The sequence below is a fragment of the Lissotriton vulgaris genome, chromosome 8, assembly GCF_964263255.1.
Source record: "Lissotriton vulgaris chromosome 8, aLisVul1.2, whole genome shotgun sequence".
Lineage (NCBI taxonomy): Eukaryota > Metazoa > Chordata > Amphibia > Caudata > Salamandridae > Lissotriton > Lissotriton vulgaris.
This window is the reverse complement of record NC_141696.1, coordinates 2,115,778-2,139,180: the sequence shown is the minus strand read 5'-3', so window position 1 is coordinate 2,139,180 and position 23,403 is coordinate 2,115,778. Positions and strand designations below refer to the sequence as shown.

At 48.4% G+C, this 23,403-nt stretch overlaps 1 protein-coding gene across 1 annotated transcript in view; it reads right to left on the bottom strand.

The window, feature by feature from the left end:
• The window catches only part of LOC147693195 (NACHT, LRR and PYD domains-containing protein 12-like), a 1,166,314-nt gene that overhangs the window by 713,860 nt on the left and 429,051 nt on the right, over nt 1-23,403 (bottom strand). The window contains exon 5 of the mRNA XM_086933618.1: nt 6,503-8,222. Coding sequence (XP_086789744.1) covers nt 6,503-8,222 — 1,720 coding nt within the window. The remainder of the gene's footprint in view (nt 1-6,502; nt 8,223-23,403) is intronic.

Sequence of the window (23,403 nt, the reverse complement as noted above, 5' to 3'; positions counted from 1 at the left end):
CAGTGCATTCCCTTGTCCGACTAAGTCTGTCACCCTTTTGTGCGCCTGACATTTGATCACCGCTAATCGTTTGGGGAGGAGAACTGCATCAATCAGGGCGGAGACTAGATCTCCGTGGAGGATAGGGGTGCCGTGGGACGTCAGGAATCCCCTTTCCCTCCACAGGAGCCCAAAATGGTGGACCACCCCGAAGGCATACTGGCTGTCTGTATATACGTTCGCGGTGGTCCCTGTGGCAATGATGCATGCTCGTGTGAGGGCTATCAGCTCTGCTGCCTGGGCAGATCGTTGTGTGATGCAGGCTGTCTCAACTACTGTTCGGGCTGTCGTTACTGCATAGGCAGCTGAAGTGGTGCCATCTGGGAGTTTGATGCATGAGCCGTCTACCCATAGCTCTCCATCGGGGTCAGTGAAGGCAGTATCTCGGAGGTCAACTCTACTCCTAGTTTGTTCGTCCGTGAGGGTCACACAGTCGTGTATGGGAGGAACGTCGGGATCATTTTCAGGCAGGGGCAACAATGTGGCAGGATTCAAAGTCGTGCATCTCTTTAGTGTGATGTGGGGTGCAAGTAGCGTCAATTCGTACCCTGTCAGTCGTGCGCTAGTCAGATGTTGAGTCTTGGTTTGGTTCAGAAGGGTGTCGACAGCATGGGGTACTAACACGGTCAGAGAGTTTGAAAGTACGATTCCTTCGCTCTGACGGATAGAGACGGCAGCGGCAGCTACCGCTCGAAGGCAGGCAGGCAAGGCTCTGGCTACAGGATCAAGAGTGGCGGAGAAGTAGGCACAAGGGCGCTGCTTAGGACCAATTGATTGAGTTAGGACAGACAATGCACACCCCTCCCTTTCGTGGGTGAAGAGGGAGAAGGGTTTGGAGTAATCCGGGGTTCCCAGGACGGGTGCTGAACAGAGTGCATCTCGTAATTCCTTAAAGGATGCTTGACACTCAGGGGTCCAAGGGAGCGGGAAGGAGGCATCTTTGGTTAATAGGGCAAGTAGGGGTTTTACAATGAGGCTGAAATTGGGTAACCATTGTCTACAAAAAGAGGTTAGGCCAACCAAAGAGCGGACTTGCTTTTGTGTTTTTGGGACGGGGGTGTCTAGGATGGTTTGGATTCGGTCGGGTGTGAGTTTCCTCCCTTCTTTGGACAGGAGATGGCCTAGGTATGTCACTTGTGGCTGGCAGAACTGTAATTTCTTTTTGGAAACCTTATGGCCATTCTCTGCAAGAAAGTGTAGGAGTTGAACAGTGGCTGTGATTGCAAGTGGGGTGGTGTCGGCTGCCAAAAGGATATCATCAACATATTGAATCAACACCACTCCATCTGGTAGCTGGAAGGCATCCAGCTGTCTTTTGAGGGCCTGGCTATAAATGCTGGGACTTTCAGTGTACCCCTGGGGAGCTCTACAAAATCGGTACGAGCGGGATTTTAAAGTGAAGCCGAAGAGATAACGGCTGTCTGGATGGATGGGGATAGAGAAAAACGCATTCTTAAGGTCGATAACAGTGAAGGTGGTGGCAGTGGACGGGATGAGGGTCAGAATGGTGGTGATATCTGAGACTACGGGGTATTGGGGTACAACCACTTTGTTAATTTCTCGCAGGTCGATGATGAAGCGGTATGCTTTCTCATCTCCTTCGCCCTGCTTCTTGACAATAGGTAGGATTGGGCTGTTGCAGACGTTGCTAACTACCTCTTCACCACTCCTGCATCTACCAGAGACTGAATGATCGCTACCAGTGCCTTCTCACCCTCGGGGGATATCCGATATTGTGGGAGTTTCGGGAGCATAGCGTCCTGTCTTACAGTTATATGAATAGGGTCAATCATCATTCGTCCCACATCAGAGTCATTTCTGGCCCACAGGTACGGAGGCAGGGTGTCAAGCAAGGACAGGTCAGCGTCAGTTATGGAGCACATGTGTCGTGAAGGGCAGGATTTGGGCATGCCTGGGTTGTCGTACAGGATGACTCGGATTCCATCTGGGGAACACCTAATGGTAGCTCGAAAATGTTTCAGTAAGTCAATGCCCATAATGGCGTCAGGGGAGTTGGAGGAGAGCAGGAATGTCGTGTCAGTGGTGTTGTTTTCTAGGTCAAAGGTGATAGGCACGGACAGGGGGTTAGTGGAGGGCGTCCCATCGAAACCTATCGATGTAATGTGTGAGCCAGACAAGGGTGCCCTTGGAATCAGTCGTTTTGATAACACACTACGTCGCCCCAGTGTCTACCAAAAATGGAGACTCTGTACCCAGGACCTTAGCGGTGACATAAGGACCTTGCTGGTCAACACAGAGCTCGACTGGATCCCTCCCTTGCCCCTGGCAGTCCTATGCAAAATCAGGGGCATTCTCGCCATCGGACAGTTGATATTGGTTCTGTCGGGGGCGGTCAAATGTGTTCGATCTCCCTGTTCTGTCATTGTTGGTGTCGTTCGTGTGCCCTCGTCCCTGTCCTCTACTTCTCGGACCACCCGCCACATCTCTGGGGTCCCTATTTCTATTCATCTCTAGCAGAACCGGACACTGGGATTTCCAATGGCCGAGTCCTTTGCAGAAGGCGCATTGGTCATTGTTAATGTCTCTACGTCCAGTGTAGGGTGTTGGGGTATTATCTTTAGGAGGTGAATTTCTGGGGGCGGTCGATTGGTAGTTCCCTCTTTGGGGTTCCCGTCCTGCCGCTATACCTTGTATCTGGGCTATCATCACCCTTTCTTTTAAATCTTTCTTCTTTTTCTCGGACGCCCTATCATTCTCATTCTTTTGGTGCTCGTAATACTGAGCCATCTGAAGGATAGCTACGGGTTTGGAGGCCCCCCAACTACTCTCACTCGTCTGCAGTTTTTGGGAGACCTCTTGTGATAGGCCCTTTACATAATTTTGTACGAACAGGTGCTGTCCAGTTGCGGTGGTCATGTCTTGGCCACTGTAGTCGGAGAACACTGTCTTGAATCGGGAGAAGTATTCTGACACATCTTCCTGGGGTTTCTGTCGACAGGCCGTGACTATCGACCAGTCTACCTTTCTTTCTGGGATCAGTGTCTTTAACTTCTGAACTAGTTTGTCTGGGAGTTCCAGTATGTCCTTTACTGGTTTCCTTCCTGGCTCTCGCTGTCTATCTAGTTTACTGAGTTGGTCCCAGGTATGTCCAAACAGATCCGTGTGGTCAGCCTTCCGGATTTGCTTCCACACGTCAGCTGGCAGGCATAACCCGAAAAACAAGTCAATATCTGCTAAAGTCATTATTGTCAAACCCAAGGCTGTGCCTAATTCGGTATAGAATGCTGTTGGGTTCTTTCTTAAATCGGGCAGAGTTTGTTTAAAGGTTAGGATATCTTGTCGGTCCCATGGTTGGTAAACCCAATTGTACACAACTCTCCCTCTTGCATCTGCATGATTAATATCATCGCTTGTTCCCTGGCCACGTGGCGGGATCCAGTAAGGGGCCGCTTCTCTGATGGGCATCATAGTATTGGCTACTTCTACTGAGGTTGTTTCAGGGACTGTAACCTTGGCTTCTGGTTTTTGCTCCGTGAGGTGGCGGAAGACCTCAAGCGTCTGCATGAAGAGTTCCGTCGCCTCACATTTAGTCCCATCTCCGACATCAATCTTCCTATACAGCGTGGTCAGTTTAGCGGGGCCCTTACTTTGATACCTATCTTCATATGCGTTCAGGGTGTGGTAGCTGAATCGCAAAATGAAATGCCGTCTGTGGCTGTCGGCATGTGAGTTATACATGTTCATTGTGTACTCTTCGCTCTCCCTTCGTTCCACTAGTGTCTTTGCTATTTTGTCAATCCCATCCCGTTCATCTTTGTTCAACCTATTTGATCTGGCTGGTGGGTGCTCGCTAGCCTCGGGGGCATCTGTTGGTGCTGCTAATGTGGCTGGTGCGGAGTCCGTGAGGGCTGGTGCACTAGCGCTGAGGCCGTTCTCGCTCGTACTCAGGGCCTGCAGGTGTTGTTGGCAGGGAGCATATGGAGGGGGCATGTAGATGATTGGGGGACCTAGCAGTAACTCATCGTTTGCCCACTGTTTGGAGGGCAATTCAGGGTAGAGCGCAGAGGGGGTCCTAATAGGGCATTGACCTGTCGACCCTGATTCTTGGTTTTGTGCAGCTTCTTGTCTTTCTTTTATTTCTTCTTCTAGTTGCTTGGCGGCTAGATGGGCTGCCTTTCGTAATTCTTTCCCTATTTTTGCTTCTTCTCTTTTCTGTCGTTGTTCCGCTTCTTTGCGCCACATGCCAATACTATCGAGCATAGTGGGCGTGGTCTTATTTTTCTGGAGCGCTATTTCTAATGTTTTTATTTTATTTTCATCAAAGGAACCTATCAGTGGCCACTGACTTTCGGGGTCCTTCTTTGTATATTTATGCCATAGCTTAGTATAAGCTATAGCGACTAGTCCATGCTTAGTGAACATGTCCTTATTAGGGGTGCCCTCCAGTGGAGCTGAATGGTTCATCTCTAATAAGCGGTCCGGGCAGTACAGGCCACCAATCAGTGGGGAGAAGATAGGCATGACGGGTTACAACGGGGACAAAGGTCTGCACTACCTATCTTATCACGGCGGGCAAAGACTAGACAGAATATTTCTATTCTCCGTTGTTTGCCGGCGGTGAATACCTCAAAAGAACCAATACCGAACAATCAATGTTCGGTCAATCAAACAATCAGTGGGGAGAATAAGTGGGTACGAAAAGTTTGCGTTACCCACTCTTTCTCTACCTGCAAAGAGAGACCTTGTTCTTCCCTGTTTGCAGACAAAGAATCTCCAGACAATAATCCACGAACGACAGTTCGGGAAAACAGTGGGGGAGGAAGATAGGCACGACGGATTACAATGGGGACAAAAGTCTGCGTTACCTATCCTTCACTGTTTGCAAAGAGAGAGCCTGTTGTTTCTCCGTTTGCAGACGGCGAATCTCCAGAGGGTTCAACAAAGCATAATACTAGTATTATCCAAACCAAACAATCATTTCTCAGTTTGTCGTGTCTACACGACCTTACCCGGACCGCATGGACGGTTTCCTGTCTTCCGAATCCAGCGCCCGATCGTCCTCTCTTCTTCGTGATGTTCGTGGCACTCCTGATGGTTCCCAGTCAGGACCGTAGATCACTCGAGAGAGGTCTATTCGGAACTAGTGAAGGTCGGATGATCGGCTGTCAGACGAGGGTCTATCGGACACGAACTCTCCCGATCGTTGCAGTCGTTCACTCTGTCGTCGGGACCTCTCCCACTGGATCCACGTGTCGCTGATGGGCCCCACGCTTTGGGACGCCAATTGTTGAATAAAAGGTAGGGCTAGGACCTTTTTCAAGATTTGCCCGGCGCTAACCGCCTATGTACCATTCAAATTACCAAGCAATGAGGCAGGCGCCGGAGACCAGAAGGCAGGAAACAGAAGTTTTTTATTCCGACGGAGCAGAACACATCAGATCGGACAACAAGGTATCGTCTCGAGGTGCTCTAACAGCCTCTCTGAGGCCTGGCCTCTTATACACTGGTTTATGGCATGTGACCTTTCTTTATTACAATCAGAGCATTGTGAAGTAAGGAAGAAGACATCCCCGTAATCCTCGTGTCAATCCCACCCCACATGCCTCTACAATAGAGATCCTTAACCTGCTGATAAGAGGAAGGGGTCATCGCGTAGCTGAGTGTTCTGCCGATTCTTAGGATGTGTGCGCCTGATCATATCCCGGGGGGTGGGGAGGTCTTGATCAATAGAGGGTCCTTTGAGGAAGAGTGACTTCATACAATAAGGGGCAGTAAATGATATCTCCCGGCTTAGGCGATGGCCTCGGACCTGTGTGGACAGCTGGACACGGGGGAAGGGGTCATCAGAGAAGTGGTATTCATGCCGCGTGGACAATCGAGCGCGGAGGGGAGGTTTATCAACAGAGGGGCATTCATGGGAAGAGAGGAGATGCTGGTCAGGCGCGGGCATGACTCCCAAGGACAGGGTCATGCAGGAGGAGAAGGGTTATGCTCATGTGAGGGAGGGAGGGGGAGCCAGGGTGCGCGGAGGATGCTTGCAGGGTCAGAGGAGCGCTCTGGCGATCGATCGTGGACAGGGAGACCATGATACCTAAAATGGCTGTCGTGCACGTTGTATGTGGGTGACAAGCTGGCGCAGATGATGTTCAGCTTGCAAATTAAAATTCCACACCTCTATACTGGTAACAAAATACTTTGTGAAATATGAATTTGCTCAACAGATGCTTAGCTGTGCCCCTTACTCACAGAAGCACACGGGTGATGACAAAGTTACTAGCAGCCACAGAAGTGCCATGAAACAACATGACTAGCAAGGCTCAGTGATGTGAAATACAAGATAAAGCAAAGCACAGCCACAAACTCAACGCTCTGCCAAAGATAACATGTAATTTCCTGTGATTTATACTTTGCATCCCTGACAGGAAGTCCCATGCTACTATTTTTTTAGAATGTTTACTCTAAGACACAGATGCTGTAAAATATACGAAATTGAGAGACTTACCGAAGACTGGGACATTTGATTAAAAGCGGCTTCAGTGCTCTGACACCCTCAGGACTCATTGTAATCCCCCGTAGATCAATGCTCTCGACTCCTGAATGCTTTAAACAGAATGCGAGTGCTCCGAAATCCAAGGAAGTCATCTCTCGCTCCATCGTCCTTTTTGTTATACTTATGTGTTTCACACATACAGGTTCTGTTGTCACAAACTCTTCATCTTGAGTCTCGTACAAATATTGGAATAAGTCCACCATGTGACTAGTGATCTTGTCTCCTTCTTGTTTTAGTTTTTCTGTTATCCACGCCTGTAGCAGAGGTTTGATTTCTGGTAAAACCTTCCACTGGAATTTACTACTTATCTTATCCAGTCTCTCTTTACTGAGAAGGCCGAAGAGAAAGCGCACGGTCAGCATCAAGTGATTGTTTCCCAACTCTGTGTATTCCCTCAGTAAGCGGGTCACGGCTCGCTGCGGACTCTCTGTGTTCTCTGCGGCTGCATCGTTACCGTCGAGTATGTAAAAGAGCGCCGCAAAAAACTCCTGGAAGCTCAAGTGGATGAAGCTGTAGACGCTGAGCTTTTCAGTACATTCTTTAAAAATAATATGGCTCAGGAAGAGGGATTGTAGGGCCGGGATGTCGACACCATGATTAACTATGTCATGTTCTTCAAATAGGATTTTCTGCTGATAGACGCCTTCCTCAGCCAAGGCACACAGACTCTTCAAGTTACTGGTAATGTTTTGCTGCACGGAGACTATACTCTGCTGCTTCAATAAATTGAAAAGATAAAGCAAGTAGACGGAAGTAATTGTTCTCAAATCACGCAAAGAATCCTCCTCATCTACCATCTGTTCCTTGATGACAGAGCAGACAATCCAGCACACGATGGGCACAAAACACATGGTGTAGAGGATTTCATTTTCTTTTACTATTCCGATAGCCTGTGCAGCTTGTTTTTCATTTCCAAAGAACTTTGTAAAATATTCCTTCCTACCAGCTTCAGAAAACCCAAGTATCTCTGCGAGGCGTTCACCCTTCACGCACCTTTGGAGGACGTCCAAAGCAGTTGGCCTGGTGGTGATTATTTTATATGAAGCCTTTAGATACCTTTCCTTTATTAAACTGAAGATTGTTTTACCCTCTTGAGATTTTTTATCAGGATCACCGTACAGGAAACCTTCAGGGATTTTAAGCTCATCGAAGCCGTCGATGATGAAGAGCATCCTTTCGGGGTTGGCTTCGATCTCACTCATTGACAGGCGCGGCCCCCCTTCAATGCTGGGTAAGATGAGGTCAGCGATCGGCCTCTCTGCACTCTGCTGGTTATATTCTCTGCAGTGGATGTAAAACACATACTCAAATCTGTCGTGGAAGAGTTTGCCCGATGCCCAGTCGAGCATGATCTTTCGGACCGTCATGGTCTTCCCGATCCCAGCCACTCCCTGGAGCACCACAGTCCTGGGGACGTGTCCGTCCTCTTCAGGGGAAAATAAATCTTTGATGCTAGAGTATGAATCTGCAGCTCTTTCTTCCATAAGCTGTAGATGCCTCTCTCCACGTGATATTATTTCATGTTCTTTATCTTCCTTCTTACAATAGTTCTTTAAAATGAGGAGCTTTGTATACCTTCCTTCTAAAGTCACAGTTTCACCGATTCTACTGTCATTATCTTTCATTTGTCTGAATTCATCTTTAATATATTGCTTGTACTTCCTCTTGTGATCTGTTTAAAAATAGAGAAAACATATGAAAAATCTACTTAGGAATAAAATGTGAGTTAACAGCGATACAGTTTAATTTAATTGCACAGTCACAATGAACATGAAACACTTCAGATGTATCTTAGTTGCCGCTATGGTTCGTTCTTGTTTGGTGATATCAAAGAGAATAAGACATTACACGGTGAGATCTTAACATCGGGGATTCTTTGTTGTCCTGAAATGACAGACTTTGGATTGAAATAAACAGTGCATGTCGATCAAGGACATTAACCATAGAAAGAATACTAAAATAGGAAATGGAGGCTCAGTTATAACTACATTTATTTCCTGAAAAGGTTTATCAGCAAAAAAAGAAAAACATCACAGGCTCATCAAACAAGGATCCAAAATACTTAAGAAAAACAACTAAGTTATCAGCTCAGTGTCTCCCTTCCACAGATGTCCTCAGCCCCCAGTCCACGTGCGGCCACCCTTTAAACGTCGCATCCTTCACTACAATGTCTGTGATGGAATCTACACCCCTGAAGCAGTCGTGTGGAGACTCTACATTCATCAAGAGTCAACATCGCTGATGGTGAGTGAGGATCACACGAGGAGCCGCTGGGGGCCACAGTCCAGGAGTGGATCTACACACACCACCAATGTCAAGGTAAATATTCAACTGCAAGTGCCCTGGTAATGAGTGAGGTGCCTGCTGATCCTGGAAACTACCGCTCCCCCAGGCTGAGCCATTCATCAGAATCCATATAAACCTGCTAATCTGAATTTTTGTGTGAAAATGATGAATTACATGCAGAATCGCCGTTTTCTGCTCCTCTTTCGATGTATGTGTCATTTTTACCGCTCATTATTCCCTGAAAACGTTTGACAGGATCATCCTTGTGAAATCCGTCAGGGGGAAGTTGCGGGGTGCGGAATTTCCAACAAAAATTGAAATTCCAGTCCATGTTTATGAAGGGATTGGATTGTACCCTTAAACTCATAATGAAAGCCATTGTTGAGGGATTGCTCCCACATTTTCATGCCCACTGCTATATAAGATTACAGAAATAATTAGTGCTCGTCACAACACATGTCTGGGACCAACACATATAGACTGCAAGGACCGCCACACCGATTCATACTCCCCAGAAGTGATGAAGCCGTGCCGCATAAGTCACCCTTTCTGCACCCTCAGAGCTGGAGTATTAAAAAGAGACCAGGCCTCAAGACGGAGAGGTGGAAAGGCAGGGGGAATCTGTGGTTAGAAAGAGTATGCTTCAGAAAGAGGATTACAAAAGGTAAATAACTTGTTCTTTTAAGAGAGACTTTTAACAGCAGATGCTTCACCTAAGAATTTTCAACCTCGAGACCTGGCTCTTCGACTGAACCTCCACACCCAGACGGACAAGCAGCCCTCCCCCCCCCCCGAGCCTTCAGACCTTCACGGGTGAGTAGCCACACTATACAAACACCTGATTGATTGATTGAGAATAGGTAGAAAAGCAATAACTCCCAGAGGTGGAGGGTCTGTGCAGTGGACTCAAGATATAAAGTCTTGCAGAACTGAGCTTTGCAAAGTGTCCCACCTGCCAGGCCAGGTCTTCCAGGCAGTAGTAACTTGTGAAAGAGTGACCGATGCCCACAGCGCAGTCTGACAGATCTCAAGGACAGTCAGTCCTTGTGTCAACAAAGTGGTAGCAGCCTTGGCCCTGGTGGAAGGGGCTCTCAGGCCTCTGGTCATTGCTTTCTGTCCGGTGTGTAGTAGATATTGATATAATCAACTATCCACCTGTACAAGGTTCTCCTCGGCTCAGCCTTCCCACTCTTTTCCCAGAGAGCCCCACAAAAAAAGTTGATAGTCCACTTGATCAACTTGGTACAATCTAAATCAAAGCTCCCTGCTTTCTTGGGGTCCAACCGATGGAACCTTTCCTCCTCTTTCGAGGGTGAGGAGGGCAAAGAAGGAGCGTCTAGTAGTAGTAGTAGTAGTAGTAGTAGTAGTAGTAGTAGTAGTAGTACAATTCCCGACTTCCTCAGAGCACGGGTGCTCGTGCGAGGCACTCTGTGATTTCCAGCTCAAGTTGACCCTACTGACTAGGTGTTAGGCTTGCTCTCTGCCACCATCCTTAGCGCCGTATCTTCAGCCCAGATATTTTTATTGCGTCACTTTTTAGCTTTCAGTGAACCACCGCTTGAACGTACTCGTTAATTGGGGATGGCCGTAATCCTGCTCCATCTTTGCTGCTTTGCTGGGAGTGACCCAGAATACATTCATCAGAGATTCTCGCGGCAAGGCAGCAACTTTCGTGCAACAAGCGCGCCAGGAGGCACATAAAACCTTGTCAGGTCTAACGCAGCGCGTGACCCTGTACTCCTGCTCCACCTTCGCTGCTTTGCTGGGGGTGACCCAGACTACATTCACCAGAGCTCCTCGCAGCAAGGGAGCAGCTTTCAAGCAAGGAGCGCGCCAGGAGGCGCATAAAACATTGCCAGGGCTCCCGCAGCGTGGGACGCCTGTACTCTTGCTCCACCTTCGCTGCTTTGCTGGGGGTGACCCGGACTACATACACCAGAGCTTCTCGCAGCAAGGGAGCAGCTTTCACACAAGGAGCGCGCCAGGAGGTGCATAAAACATTGCCAGGGCTCCCGCAGCGTGGGACGCCTGTACTCTTGCTCCACCTTTGCTGCTTTGCTGGGGATGCCCAGACTACATTCACCAGAGCTCCTCGCTGCAAGGGAGCAGCTTCCACACAACAAGCGCAGGACGTGCGCGGACACGCCCGGACAAAGTTCGGGTCAAGGGCAGGCCTGTCCACGCCAGTTAGAGTACGGAAGAGGCTGGGCTGGGCCCCCACTCTTCCATCTGATTTTTCCTGAGGACTTCTACTTCGACTGGTTGGGAGAGTTTGCTTGCTCTCCTTAGTGCAGATTAACCGCTGATTGCAGTAGTCATCAGGGCTGTGGTCATTGAGTATTTTCTAGGCCTGGGTGTCAAATTCCATTCCGCTTGCTGAAATTGGGTTAATTTGACATTTTTGTGTTCCGCGGAGAGCGCAAAAATGTCAAAATTTCCGCAATCCGCATCGTCCCAGAATTTTTTTTCTTGCTCGCGCTGTAAAAATAAGTTCTCACGCGCGCAATCGCCTTACCTGAATCCCCAACGACAAGTTTTCACGATCTCCACGAGATGTTGGATTGTTTGTAGCCATTTTAGCTATCTCGCGATCACGTAATTCTTCACGCGATCACGTCATTCGTCTCGCGATCATGCACCGCCAGAGTATGAGATCTTGTACACGTTATTCTCCACCGTGAGCGAGAGCGTGAGGACGCGGACACGTCATATCGAACGTGACAAGGAGCGAGAGAACCCAAAGACATCATCTCCACCGCGAGCAAGAGCATGAGGACACGAGCACGTCATATCGAACGCGACAAGGAGCAAGAGACCCTGAACACATCATATCCAACGCGATAGGGAGCGAGGGAACGCAATCACATCATTTTGGACGCGCCATCGACATCTGGCTGAAGTAATGTGAAGCTCGAGAACTCGAACATGTAAAATTTTCAATTTGGAGAAGAATATCAGCTCTAGCAGCATAAAAACCTTCTGCAAATAATGATTTGGGTGAAAAAAACTCCTCAGATTGACATTTGGCTGTCCTTTTTTGTGCAAGGAGTCCTTTTTTAAAATGGAGGGAGAGGGAGGAAGTGCCACAGAATCTCCAACTTCCTGTTCCTGTCCAGCAGGCTCCTCCCAGTGCTTTGTCCATCTCCTGTTCATTCTGCCTTTGGATTTTGAGCTGGAAAGATCACTCTTTTTGTCTGCTGCATCATTTGAGGATTTTTGAATTGGACATTTTACAAGTAAGTGGTTGTTGTGTCTGTTTGATTGGGGGCATTGCAGTTGTTGCAACAACAATTTAATTTTGGTAACTATAATTCCTTTTTTAGGTCGAGCCTATGACATTCCGAAGGAATGTAAATAGGGGAGAATTCAAGTGGCCAAAAAAGTTCTCAAACCATCGGAGAATTTCAGCCGGATATCCAACAGTTCACGCGAAGACAAGCACACAAGCACGCGTATTTCCCCACAGGCTTCCCCATTGCATCACCACATCAAAGCCAGCTATCTGTTGCTTCCCCAGCCTGGTGCCGCCAGCAGCTTCACTTCAGGCATCCACTCTCCGCCCCCTACTTCACACTTCTCACGGCCGCCTGTTTTCCCCCTCCCTCCTGTTTATGCTTCCCCCATCCCTTTACTACTCTGCCATCTGCAGGCAGTTTTCGCCGTCTGATCAGCACTCTCTACTGAGTGCCGGGCCCTGGCATTGCCTTCACTCCGTCGAGGCCTGCGTACCTCACAGACAGCCCTGGCCAGTTTGACAATGTCCTTACACCCCGATCACTTTAATAAGTAGAACCTTATTATGTGCGATGCCCACATATCACCCGATACTGCTGAGCATTTTTGAACCTGGAGTTTTTCGCCACATTAAAACTCCTTGCGGCGCTTCATTCTCTGGTATGTTTTGCTTTCCCATCGAAAAGTTAGGGCTCACACAATAACAGACAGCACACCCTATCTGCGTACCTTTTTTAGATTATTTACATACCGCTGGACACTGCTGAGCTTTTTGCGGTGCCGCATATTAGTTCACCGGACACTGCTGAACTATTCGCAGTGCTATGTTCTCCATGATCCCCGTGCTGTGCCCTGGGACTGTGCATCTACCCCTGCAGAGAGCATAGCTTGAGCTGCCGGTCACAGCTCCACGGGGTGGGGGCTCAGTGGTGCATCCCGGCGTCCAGCACAGGACGTCCTCTGGGCCTCCCCTTCCAGCAGGCAGTGCGTCTAACAACCCCAATAACGCATACATGCACACACAGGCACGCTGCATGCTCGTGTTTTTTGTCTCTGTCAATATTTTAACAGCTGTGACTTTTACACATTTTCCCATGAGGCCCTGATCGCAGTAGGCACAACTGCGCATCATTCTTTGGGTTCGACACAGAGGCCAAGGACTGGATGAGCCGGTAGTGTGAATGCCTTCATTACAGTGACTGGCAATGTAAGACATTTGACCACTTTTAAGTACAACTCTAGAGCTCGCTTTCTATGTGCGTGCCCCCATGCACAGTGCAAACTGATGCAGGCACCCTGCGGCCTCCGCTGACTTGAATTACTTTCAGGATTCCTTGCCGTTTGTTTATTATTGCTTTCCCCCCTCCTGCTTCGAGTTTAGAGCCACCCCCCCCTCTGAGCACAAACACAGCGTTTCCCTCCCCGCACCCCCTTCCTTTCTGTGTGCATCAAGTGAGGCAGCAAAAGGCCTGGGTACCTGGTCAGCCATGGATAACTTTAACACTGCTCAGTCGCTCTCTGGGATGACCTTCGTTTGCACCAAGTCACTACACCATTCTGATGCTCAGGAGGTTGTGTGCCTCTGTGCTGCTGCAGAGCACAGAACTGCTGTAGCAGGGTGGTCCACTGAGGAGTCTGGGAAGCCGGAGTCTGGCTGCATTTTTAGGTCTCGCCTGTCGATGCGCATGCGCATCGAGCTTGCGAGACTATGGGGGCTTATCCACTCTTGAACCAACTTGCAAGGAATCGTGGCGATTCCTTGCAGTGCCAGTGACTTTTAAGCTCAATGCGCATGCGCATTGAGCTTAAAAGCGCGTGCACATCAGTTCCCTCATCCGCACGTCGCATTTCTCCTCCCCAGCTCCCCTCCCCAGCTCCGCCCCCTCACTTCTTGATTGCACGGCCGCTAGGCCGTGCCTCCCCTACTCTCCTCCCCCCTCCTCCTCCTACTCCGCCTGCCGTGTCGCACCTCTCCCCTCTCCCCGCTCCGCCCCCTGCACACTGGCCTGAATTGTACCGAAGACTGGACCTCCCAGATCTAGGCTACAGCGTTGTCTCGAATTGCACCACTCTTACTCTTAGAGCTTCCAAGCTCTTTCTTCTGTATGCCCTCAATCCATATTGTGGACCCCTTGGCTCCAGTTCCCTCAAGAGGGCCGCCGCAGACGCTCTGCATGCACCTTTGGTCTGTCCATATATTTTTTCATTACACTCCCAACCCAAAATGGCCGACACTTTCTGCCGCGCGCCCATTGGTCATTTGCTTCCATGTGACCGCGAGCGGCTTTCTTATTATGACAACACATTGCTGAGGGCGTATCGTGAAGATCTCTCACGCCTACCAAGGACCCCCATTGCGGACCTGCAATTCTTCCTGTGGGGTAAGCCCTTATAGATGCGCGACATATTCGAGGCTCCAGACATGCTTTATTTATTTGAACCCGCCTTCAATTTTTATGTGTCAATTGTTTATGTGCACTTTCCCTTCCCGCACATTATCCATCAAGGGCACTGTTCCCGCTGGTAAGCTCGTTTATTAGATCACCCTTTTTTCACTGCACACTCGGTAATTGATACCCCAGTTCACTCTCCCCTCTCTCCCCACAGACGTCTTCAATACTCCCCTAGGCCCCACCTCGTGGTAAGTTTTTTCCGCAATAATGGCAGCCCTTTTTTTGGGCAATATGACCGTAATTAACTGTCTATTTCCTTTCCCCTTAGACACTTGTTATACTTTGCATACAGCGCTGAACTCCTCTCAGCTTCATTCCACCGGTAAGCCTCTCTCACGGTCCCTTACTCCTGCACTCCTTTAGAGTCCTTCACTTATGGCTAGCAATGTTGCATTCCAAATGCTATAGGTGTCACATTCGCAAAAGTTATAACTATTGGCATTGTAAATGACAAAGCTATCAATTTAGCTATTTTAAAAACCAACACATAAATAAAATATTTGTCATTTACAAGACCAATAGCTCCAACTTTTCTAATGCGAGACCTATTGCATTTCCAATGCTTGTTACATGTGCAACCATGAAATCTGCCGGACCAAATGGGGCATTCTACCCACATAGGTGTGGCTCTCTTAACTAGAGGGTAGGTGGGCACTTTGAGAAGCTGAAACTCGAGTCAAAAATGAATCTGCATCACCCAAACTGTCCATGGGGCTGGCCGTTGGTAATCTAGATGGGAAGCAAATTCCGCCATGGTGAAAACGTCTTGAACCCGTTGTTGCCGTTGACAGCCACACAGCCAGCAAGCATTGGAGTGTTGAGGGGCCGTTTCGGTGGGCGCAGCAGCAGGAAATACAGTTTGCTGCCAGACAGTGCTAATCAACCATAGAAGGCACCTCGTCCATGAGAGTCAGAGCTTGCAGCCTGCCTGTGTGTTCTTTTGTTTTGTGCTGCTGCAATATCCTCGTGGCCTGCTGAGCCAGCCTGGTTTCAGCTTTGTCAATGAATGCCCGTGGAAACAACCACCACTAGGAGTTGCCCACCCCGAGAGCTCATTATTGCACATAGCAGGCCAAGGCTTGGTGGCTACGTGCTCTTGTGAGCCCCAGGGGTCCATCCGGAAGTTTCATCACAATCTGGGCTCGTGCTGGAACGTAAGACCGCTTCGGAGCCTCTCTTGTCTGCTGCCCCATTCCTGATATCCTGCCGCTCTTCGCTGTGCTCCAGTGAAAGGAGTGCGACCTTCACTTTCACCCTGTTGCTGCTCAACCATGCCTGTTGCAGTTCCTTCTCTCTTGCCCAAGCTGCTTTACTCCAGTTTTGCCTTTGCTTAATTGCTTATTCACGCACCTTCCTGTCCTAAATTCTGCTTCCTCCTTCTTAATTCCTTCCCTTAGTTAGCATCGCCTTTTTAGCCCCAACGTAGCTCCTTCCGTGGTTTATCCCATGGCATCCAATGCAGTGCCTCGATCCAGCCAGCATGGCCCTTATCGGCGTCCATTTAATTGTCAGAGTACTTGCATTGCATGGCGGCTACTTAGGGAAACATCAATAGTCACAATATGGAAGTTCATTCGAATTTGGAATAGCTGCAATGGAAATTGACAAAATACCTCCAAATATTGGGTTTCAATGTATAATGAAATCCTCATGTGCAGAGATCACAAGTTGTCCCTTGTGAAGTGCAATAGGAAATATAGGGGCATATTATCAAGCCTGTGCGCTAAAATTATCGCCGCTTTATCGGCCGAAAACGGCCGATAAAGCGGCGATAATGGGCTTGATAATATGCTCTATGGAATTCCAATCAAAGCCCATGTTAGATGTGAAGACATCTAACATGGGGCTTCGATTGGAATTCCACAGAGCATATTATCAAGCCCATTATCGCCGCTTTATCGGCCGTTTTCGGCCGATAAAGCGGCGATAATTTTAGCGCACAGGCTTGATAATATGCCCCTTAGTTCTGTTAACTTTCTTCCTTCTCATTTTAAGACTTGTTGGGTGAGTGTCCTTTCAGTGTTTGTGTTTTTTTAAACATTTATTTATTTAAACCATGTTGTACAGCAGCGCAAAGGCAGCGCAGCTTGGCTAAAATAAACAACAGCTTTCAGCCAAGCCGCACTGCATCCGCGCTGCTGCACATCATGGCTGACATAGCATTGAGGAAGGCAATCGATCTTGCACAGGCAGGATCTTTCGGCTTCGCCAATGCTTGCTCTGCTCCTGTTTGACTGACGAGGAGCGAGGACCATCTGCTGCTAAAAGCCCTGCATGGTCCTTTGATCTGAATTGAATAACAACGCTGCCATGCGCATGCGCACCGAGTCGGTGAAGGGCATTGGCTGGCAGTATACGAGTGGATACTCCTTTTATCATCATTCACTCTTTCATTTTGCCCTTCACTGAATTTGATATGCTGTATTCAAGTTGATTATTTAAATGGGAATTACCCATCGGTGTTCTAAGGTAGAACGTGCACGTCAGCTGCCATAACACGTAATGTGCCGTCACTCCAGCTGTGACGCATAGGATACGTCACTGTCAAGAAGGCAATAGACAGCAGAGGCTTCAATGCAAAAGAGACAGTTACCTAAGATCCTCGCCCGTTCTCTGTCTCTTTTCCAACCAAAACCCAATCAGGTTCAAATGACACTTGGACCTTTAATTGTGACCTCTCGGAGCTCGTGCCTTTATCAGTTTACATTTGCATTAATATGTAAAGACAATTTGACAAATTTATTAATAAACTGCATGATTACTTAAAATCTTTACAGTATAAAAAAGAAAAAAAGAGAGAAAAAAAAAAGAATAAAAAGCTTTATGAACGTCCCGAATCCCCCACTCTCATGACCCATCCAAACATAAAGGTGAGAGTGACTTTAAGTTAAAATACTAACATATTAGTCCTGATTAGCTGTCCAAAACAGGGTTCTTTTAAAAAGAGTGATACATAGGTTGAACAAGTGTTTCCCAGCTAATAAAAGGGGGCACATGAAAGTTCTGTAGAGTCAATTCATGTACCAAGGGCTGTTGACGAAAGATCGATTCTTCGTGGATCTTTATACCAGCCCAGGTTGGATAACTGGGGCCGAAGGCTTCCAGTTACTTTGCAGACAATGCTGTTAAGTGGGAGTCGAGTGCCATTTTTACCTGGTGTATAAATTTCCCAACTCTGGCTATCAAACAGGTCGTGGAGACTGAGAGGCACCAGTCCGAAGATTCTCTACAAGTTCTATTGGCCGTATTCCGTAACATCGGAAGCAGCAAGCAATGGCGGTCATTGGCCAGCTTTGGGCAGCAGCACAGCAAGTGTAGCCAGGATTCCCTGCGGTAATTGCATAGACGACAGGCCAAGGGTCCATCCGTACGGGCCCATTTGGGGTTGAAGTCCGTGATCCTGAGGGCCAAAAGTCGAAAGTACAACATTTTCTTTCTCGCATAAGCGGATACTGGATCTAGCAGGTAAGGTTGAGGTTTACCTGGAATATATGATTTGTCCAGGGCCTGAGTTAGTGGATTTGCCGAAGAGATGCAAGGTCAAGTCCAAAGGAGATGGTCCAGACTTGGCGCTTAACAGCTTGGGCCCAGGCTGAGAAAGGAATTTCGTGCAGGGGCAAACTCTTTCTTTCGATTTTAAATGCTGCAATAGCTTGTCCTACCTTTAAGTACCAGGGGGAGCCCGCCTCATCAAAGATTGATCTTAGAGAGTGCTTTAGCGAATGTACTGGTGCTTTCAATACTCTAATATAGAGTTTTAAAAGGTCCCCCAGTAATACCAGCTCCGGTCGCTTAAGGCCTATTTCTAGCCTTAATCTGGTGTTCCTTGCGTATCTAGGGGCCTGTAGCACCAACTTATAGGCTTTCGCTTGGGCCGCGTTGACCACTTTGTCAAATGCACCAGGGTAGGCTATGTGCCCATAAGCAATGGCAGGGATCAGTTTTGCCCGGAGCACTGTCAACATTGGTTCTGCTGAGGGACTGTCCAAGCGGTGGCATAGGCGTCTTAGCGACAGAATGGTTTTGTCAATTTTAGGTTTAAGCTCCTTCAGATGTCTGGCTGCAGAGGCATTCTCGGAGACCCAGGTGCCCAGATAGTTGTAGGATAGGGCGGTGATGATACGGTGCTCCCCCAGAGACCATGAAGCTTCTTTTTTGAGGGGGTATTTGCCAAAAATGACAATTTTGGTCTTGCCCACGTTGATCCGTAAGTCATTTGACTTATTGTATAATGCCAAACTGCTTAAGGCTCTTTGGAGCCCCACCCTAGTGTGGTCCATGATCACTGTGTCGTCTGCATACTGGAGTGTTCCCAAGACGAGCCTCCCCAGTTTTGGAGGTGCTAAGTTGGCATCTTTCAGAGCTGTCCCCATGTCCGCAGTATACAAGTTAAACAGCATGGGGGCAAAGACGCACCCCTGCTTGAGGCCCGAGTTGGTTTCAATTCTTGCAGTTGTTATTGTAGGGCTTAGCTTCACCTTGACACAGGGGCCCTCATAGAGTGCTTTTATAGCTTTTAGTAGAGCCTGTGGTAGCCCCCACGAGTCGAGTTTTGCCCAGAGCCGGCCCCTGTTCACTCGATCAAAGGCTGTGGAGTAGTCTATGAAACAGCAGAACAGGGGCGGTTTGTTCTTCATATTGGCCTTCTTCGCAAGGTAGGAAAGGGCTAGGATGTTGTCAAGAGTGGAGCTGTGAGCCCTAAAGCCGGTCTGTGTGGGCGGAAGAATACCGTTCTTGTCCACCCAGTCCTCCAGATCCCTGAGAAGAAGGCGGGCGTATATCTTTGCTTCTACGTCGAGGAGAGCTATAAGCCTATAATTGGCCGGGTTCGTGTGGTCCCCCTTTTTATGGATGGGGAAAAGAATAGAGCCTTTCCAAGAGGATGGCAACATTGCCGTGGCAAAAGAATGGTTAAATAAAGGGGTGAGTCTGGATGCAAAAAAGGCTGAGGCAGTTTTCAGAACCTGGGCCGGAATTCCATTTGGGCCTGGAGCGCCATCAGATCTAATGGCCTTGATGCACTTTAGTACCTCCATTTCTGAGAGCGATCCGATGCAGGTCGGATTTGCGCCTTCTGTCGTAACTCTTTCGGGTTCGATAATTTCCGCCGCCACCTTGGACCTGCTGTGGGATGATTTGACTCGCAGGTATACAGCCTCTTGGCATACTGTTCCCATACTTTCCCTGCAACACTATTTTCCTTTTGCTCTCCTCTGGGGGTAAGACTGTTGATGAAACGCCAAAGCTTGCTGTTGTCAGTCTGCCGTTTTTGTGGGCCCAGACTTTTTTTTTATAGTCAGTTCGCAGAACAGCAATGGAGTATCTCCCTGACAGATGAGTGCCTTTCTTTTGTGCCCTGATTGCCTTATTTAGATCACGCTTACACTGTGACAGGCACCACGATGTTAGACGACGAGGATCCGAGTGAAATTGGCGACTTCTTGGATGACGGTTATTGCCCAGATGTTCCAATAAATCGGAGGTCAGAGTTTCCCAGAGGTGAATGGGGTTCTTAGTTTGAACTGGGTTAGGTTCTTCCTCCCTTCTACCTACATATTCTAGCAGGCTATGACTGAGATTGATTGACCATTTTATTCTTTTAAGCACTTTATGATGTTCCTCCCCCGTGGTAGTTCCAATAGCTACTTGTAATTCTGCTTGTACCCGCGCCAGATTGAATGTGGCGCGTAGGGGCCTATGATCACTTTCCTCTCTGTCGTCCACTGTGAAGTTGCTAAGATTGTGAACAAGCCCTTCGTTGATAAAGATGTAGTCTATAGTAGAGACATTTCTGAAGGTCGGGATGGTGGTCCATTCAGGATGAGTCTTTCTTTGTATTCTATGGGTAGAGTGCAGCTTGAAATTTGCGAGAAATTCAGTCAGCAGGGCTGACTTCTTGCTTGATGGTGCCTCCGAAATTAAACCCAAGCCTCTGTGATTAAAGTCGCCCGCGATTATTATGTCTTGGTCATTCCAATTTATTAAAAGATCTTCCAAAATTGAAATAAGTGATTCCATGGCCTGGGAGGATTGATACTTGTTTGGATTAAAATAACAATTAATTAGTAGAAGGGGGCGAGATATTTGTCCCAGTGACAACCCACTGATTATGATGGCTTGAAGATCAGGAGACCCCAACTTTAATTCAGTTGTGTTAATTTTGCACGCATGACTTACGTAGATAGAAAGACCCCCTGACGGGCGTCCAAAGATTGTCCTTTTGGTCGCTGGTTTAAAATGTTCGTAAAAGCCACCAATGGCGGTCGTTGCCCTTGCCCAGGTTTCCTGAATACACAGTATGTCCCCCTGTGCGAGGTATTCTGATGTAGTAGTGTCCCTAAAGATGTTGCTCACCCCCGCAATGTTCCATGAAATAATGGATAACTCGCGAACTAGGCCCCTGAGTGGGTTTGAACAGGCATTATTTGCGTGGCGGTTTATTAGGTTAGGGACGCTGTCTCCATGTGGCCTCCAGGTGATCCGATGTCTGGAGATGCCGCTGCACGCTCCGTTGCCCGTCATTTTGCTGGATTTTGATTTTTAGCAGGGTTTTTGCCCGCCCTGATTTCGCCCCTATTTCTGGGCGGGTGTGCCTTATGCCTTTAAGAATGGATGACGGTTCTGGGGTGTCCTGTTGCGGCAACAGGACGTGTGGATATTTCAGTGTTCTTGGCACAACAACTTCAATGCCCCATTCTGCGAACAATGTTGCTTCCTTAAGGACAGCCTGTTGGACTTGCTGACTTGCAAGTCCGATTATGGTGGAATCGTCGTGAGTGTCTGTCTCCAGTCTCTTGAATATCACCCACTCAATATTTTCTGAGGTGATTTGGGCCAGCGAGGCAGTATGGCCAAAGAGGCGGACAATATTGGACCTGTTCAAGATGTCAAAAGAGCCTTTTGCTGTATATCTTGGGGTTAACTGCAGCTCATAGGTGGATTTTTTTTTTTGTGTGATGGAGCACAAACTCACCCCTTCTCACTGGAGCTTTAGACTCGAGTTATTGAAATTTAAAGGGTTTATGAGAGTGGATTCAGGCTGGTGCCCATTGGGCCCCACGCTTGATTGGCCTTCCACACTCGGACATCCTTGCCACTCCCCCTGGTCTGATGTTAAATTTAGGTAATTTTTGAGTGCGCCTCCTGGTTGCTGATTCCCTTGCCCCTCAGTTGGTGGACCTACCACTCTTGACAGTACTGGTTGTGCGCCCTGTTGTAGTTTGGGATTTGTTACAGACTCATGTTTCAGAACCCAACCGGAAGGGCTGGGGGCACTTAAAGGTGCTGAGACGGCCACCTGTGAAGGCCTTTGTTGGAGAGCCTCATTAGTTTGACCCTCCATGAGAGGGATTTGTTGGCTTTGGGCCTCACCGCGAACCAGAGGAGCGTCACATGGCTTGCCCATTTTAGACACCTGCTTGGGTATGAAAATGGGGAAGAGTGGTTTGGGGATACATTTAGTTTCAGTGTCGCCCAGGGTTAATACCACCGAGGATGTGTTTCTGCTTCTAGCTTTGGACTTCTTAAGTTGTTTTTTAAGTCTTTTTTTGGCTCTCCTTGATAACGGAGCTTTGGCACTTGATAATGCTCCTTCGACCCTCTCCTCTTGAGGGGTAGTAACAGAAAGGTCTTCACTAACGGTCTCGAGATCCGAGGCCTCGGGGTCACCGTTCCCTTTATTAGCCGAAGTAAAGGTAATACGGGGCCCTACTAGGGGAACCTTTGTGGCGCTATTGCCCGTTGTGCTAAGGGTTGCTGTTTCGGCATGCTCTGTAGTCTGTGGTGGTAGCTTTTGTGCGGCTTGTTCTTGCATGGTTATCTCGCCCTGACCCCTGGCTAATGCAAGCATCTCTTTTAAAACTTCAGGAAGACTTGCCCATTTATCAATTAAGACGTCACAGGAATTGGTGCTGGCGGCATGAGCTTGTTGGACGTTAAGTTGGACTTCCAGCTTTGCCAGCTTGTCATCTTGGCACACCAAATGTTGGGCTATCGACTGCAAAAGATCGATTTGGAGTTCCATCTTTGCGGACTGCCATAGCAGTGCCCTAGCCATTGTGTCCTGAACTTCTCTTATTGCAGACAAGTTAAGGTCTTTAAAAGTGGGTTCATCAATTGGGTCGGTTAAGTCTTGGTGATGAGTTAAACTCAGCGGACTCCAACCCTCCGTTTGAGCAGTTCTCGGGGCCTTAGCTCTTCCTAAATTAATGGGGGTAGTTTCAAGTGTTCGTTCAATGGTCTGTTCCAATTTTAGTAAGAACGAAGTTGTTGGAACCTCCGTAACCTGAGGGATTGGCCTCTGTGTTTCCCTAGGTGTCACAATTGCATTCAGACCTTTGCCTGTACTTGTGCTCTTTGGGGAGGAGGATGTGACAGCCTCGCTTGTTCTCCCAGTATCTGAATCCACGTTCGCCCCCAGAGTTGGCCTTTCGTGAATGTCGGCAGTGACCCTAATCGGGCTCTTTGTCCTGGCCTCAGGCTGAAAACAAGCTTCAAGGCTCCCAGGTGACTCGAAGTTAACAGGCTTGCAGGAGTGAGAGTCCCCTGGGGCCAGATGGATCTTTGGGATCCCAGGTATGGCATTGGTCGCGGGATCTTGTGACGTTTCATCTAAAGGTGAGGGGCTGTTTGAGGCCTGAAAGAATTGAGTGATAAGGCCTTGGGGGAGGGAATTGCCAGTGACCGGGTCCTGGGATTTTAGGGTACTTATGCTTCTGGTTACCCTTCTTTGTGCTAGGCTCTCAGGGTTCACTTCCCCCTCATCCTCCGTGCAGGATTTAGTCTTCCTCAGCGTCATCTCTTTTTGCGCCGTTTGCTGGGACTAGGGCTAGGCTTGTTTGTGCCTAATTGTGCTGGGGGGGAGGGAATACCAGAACTAGT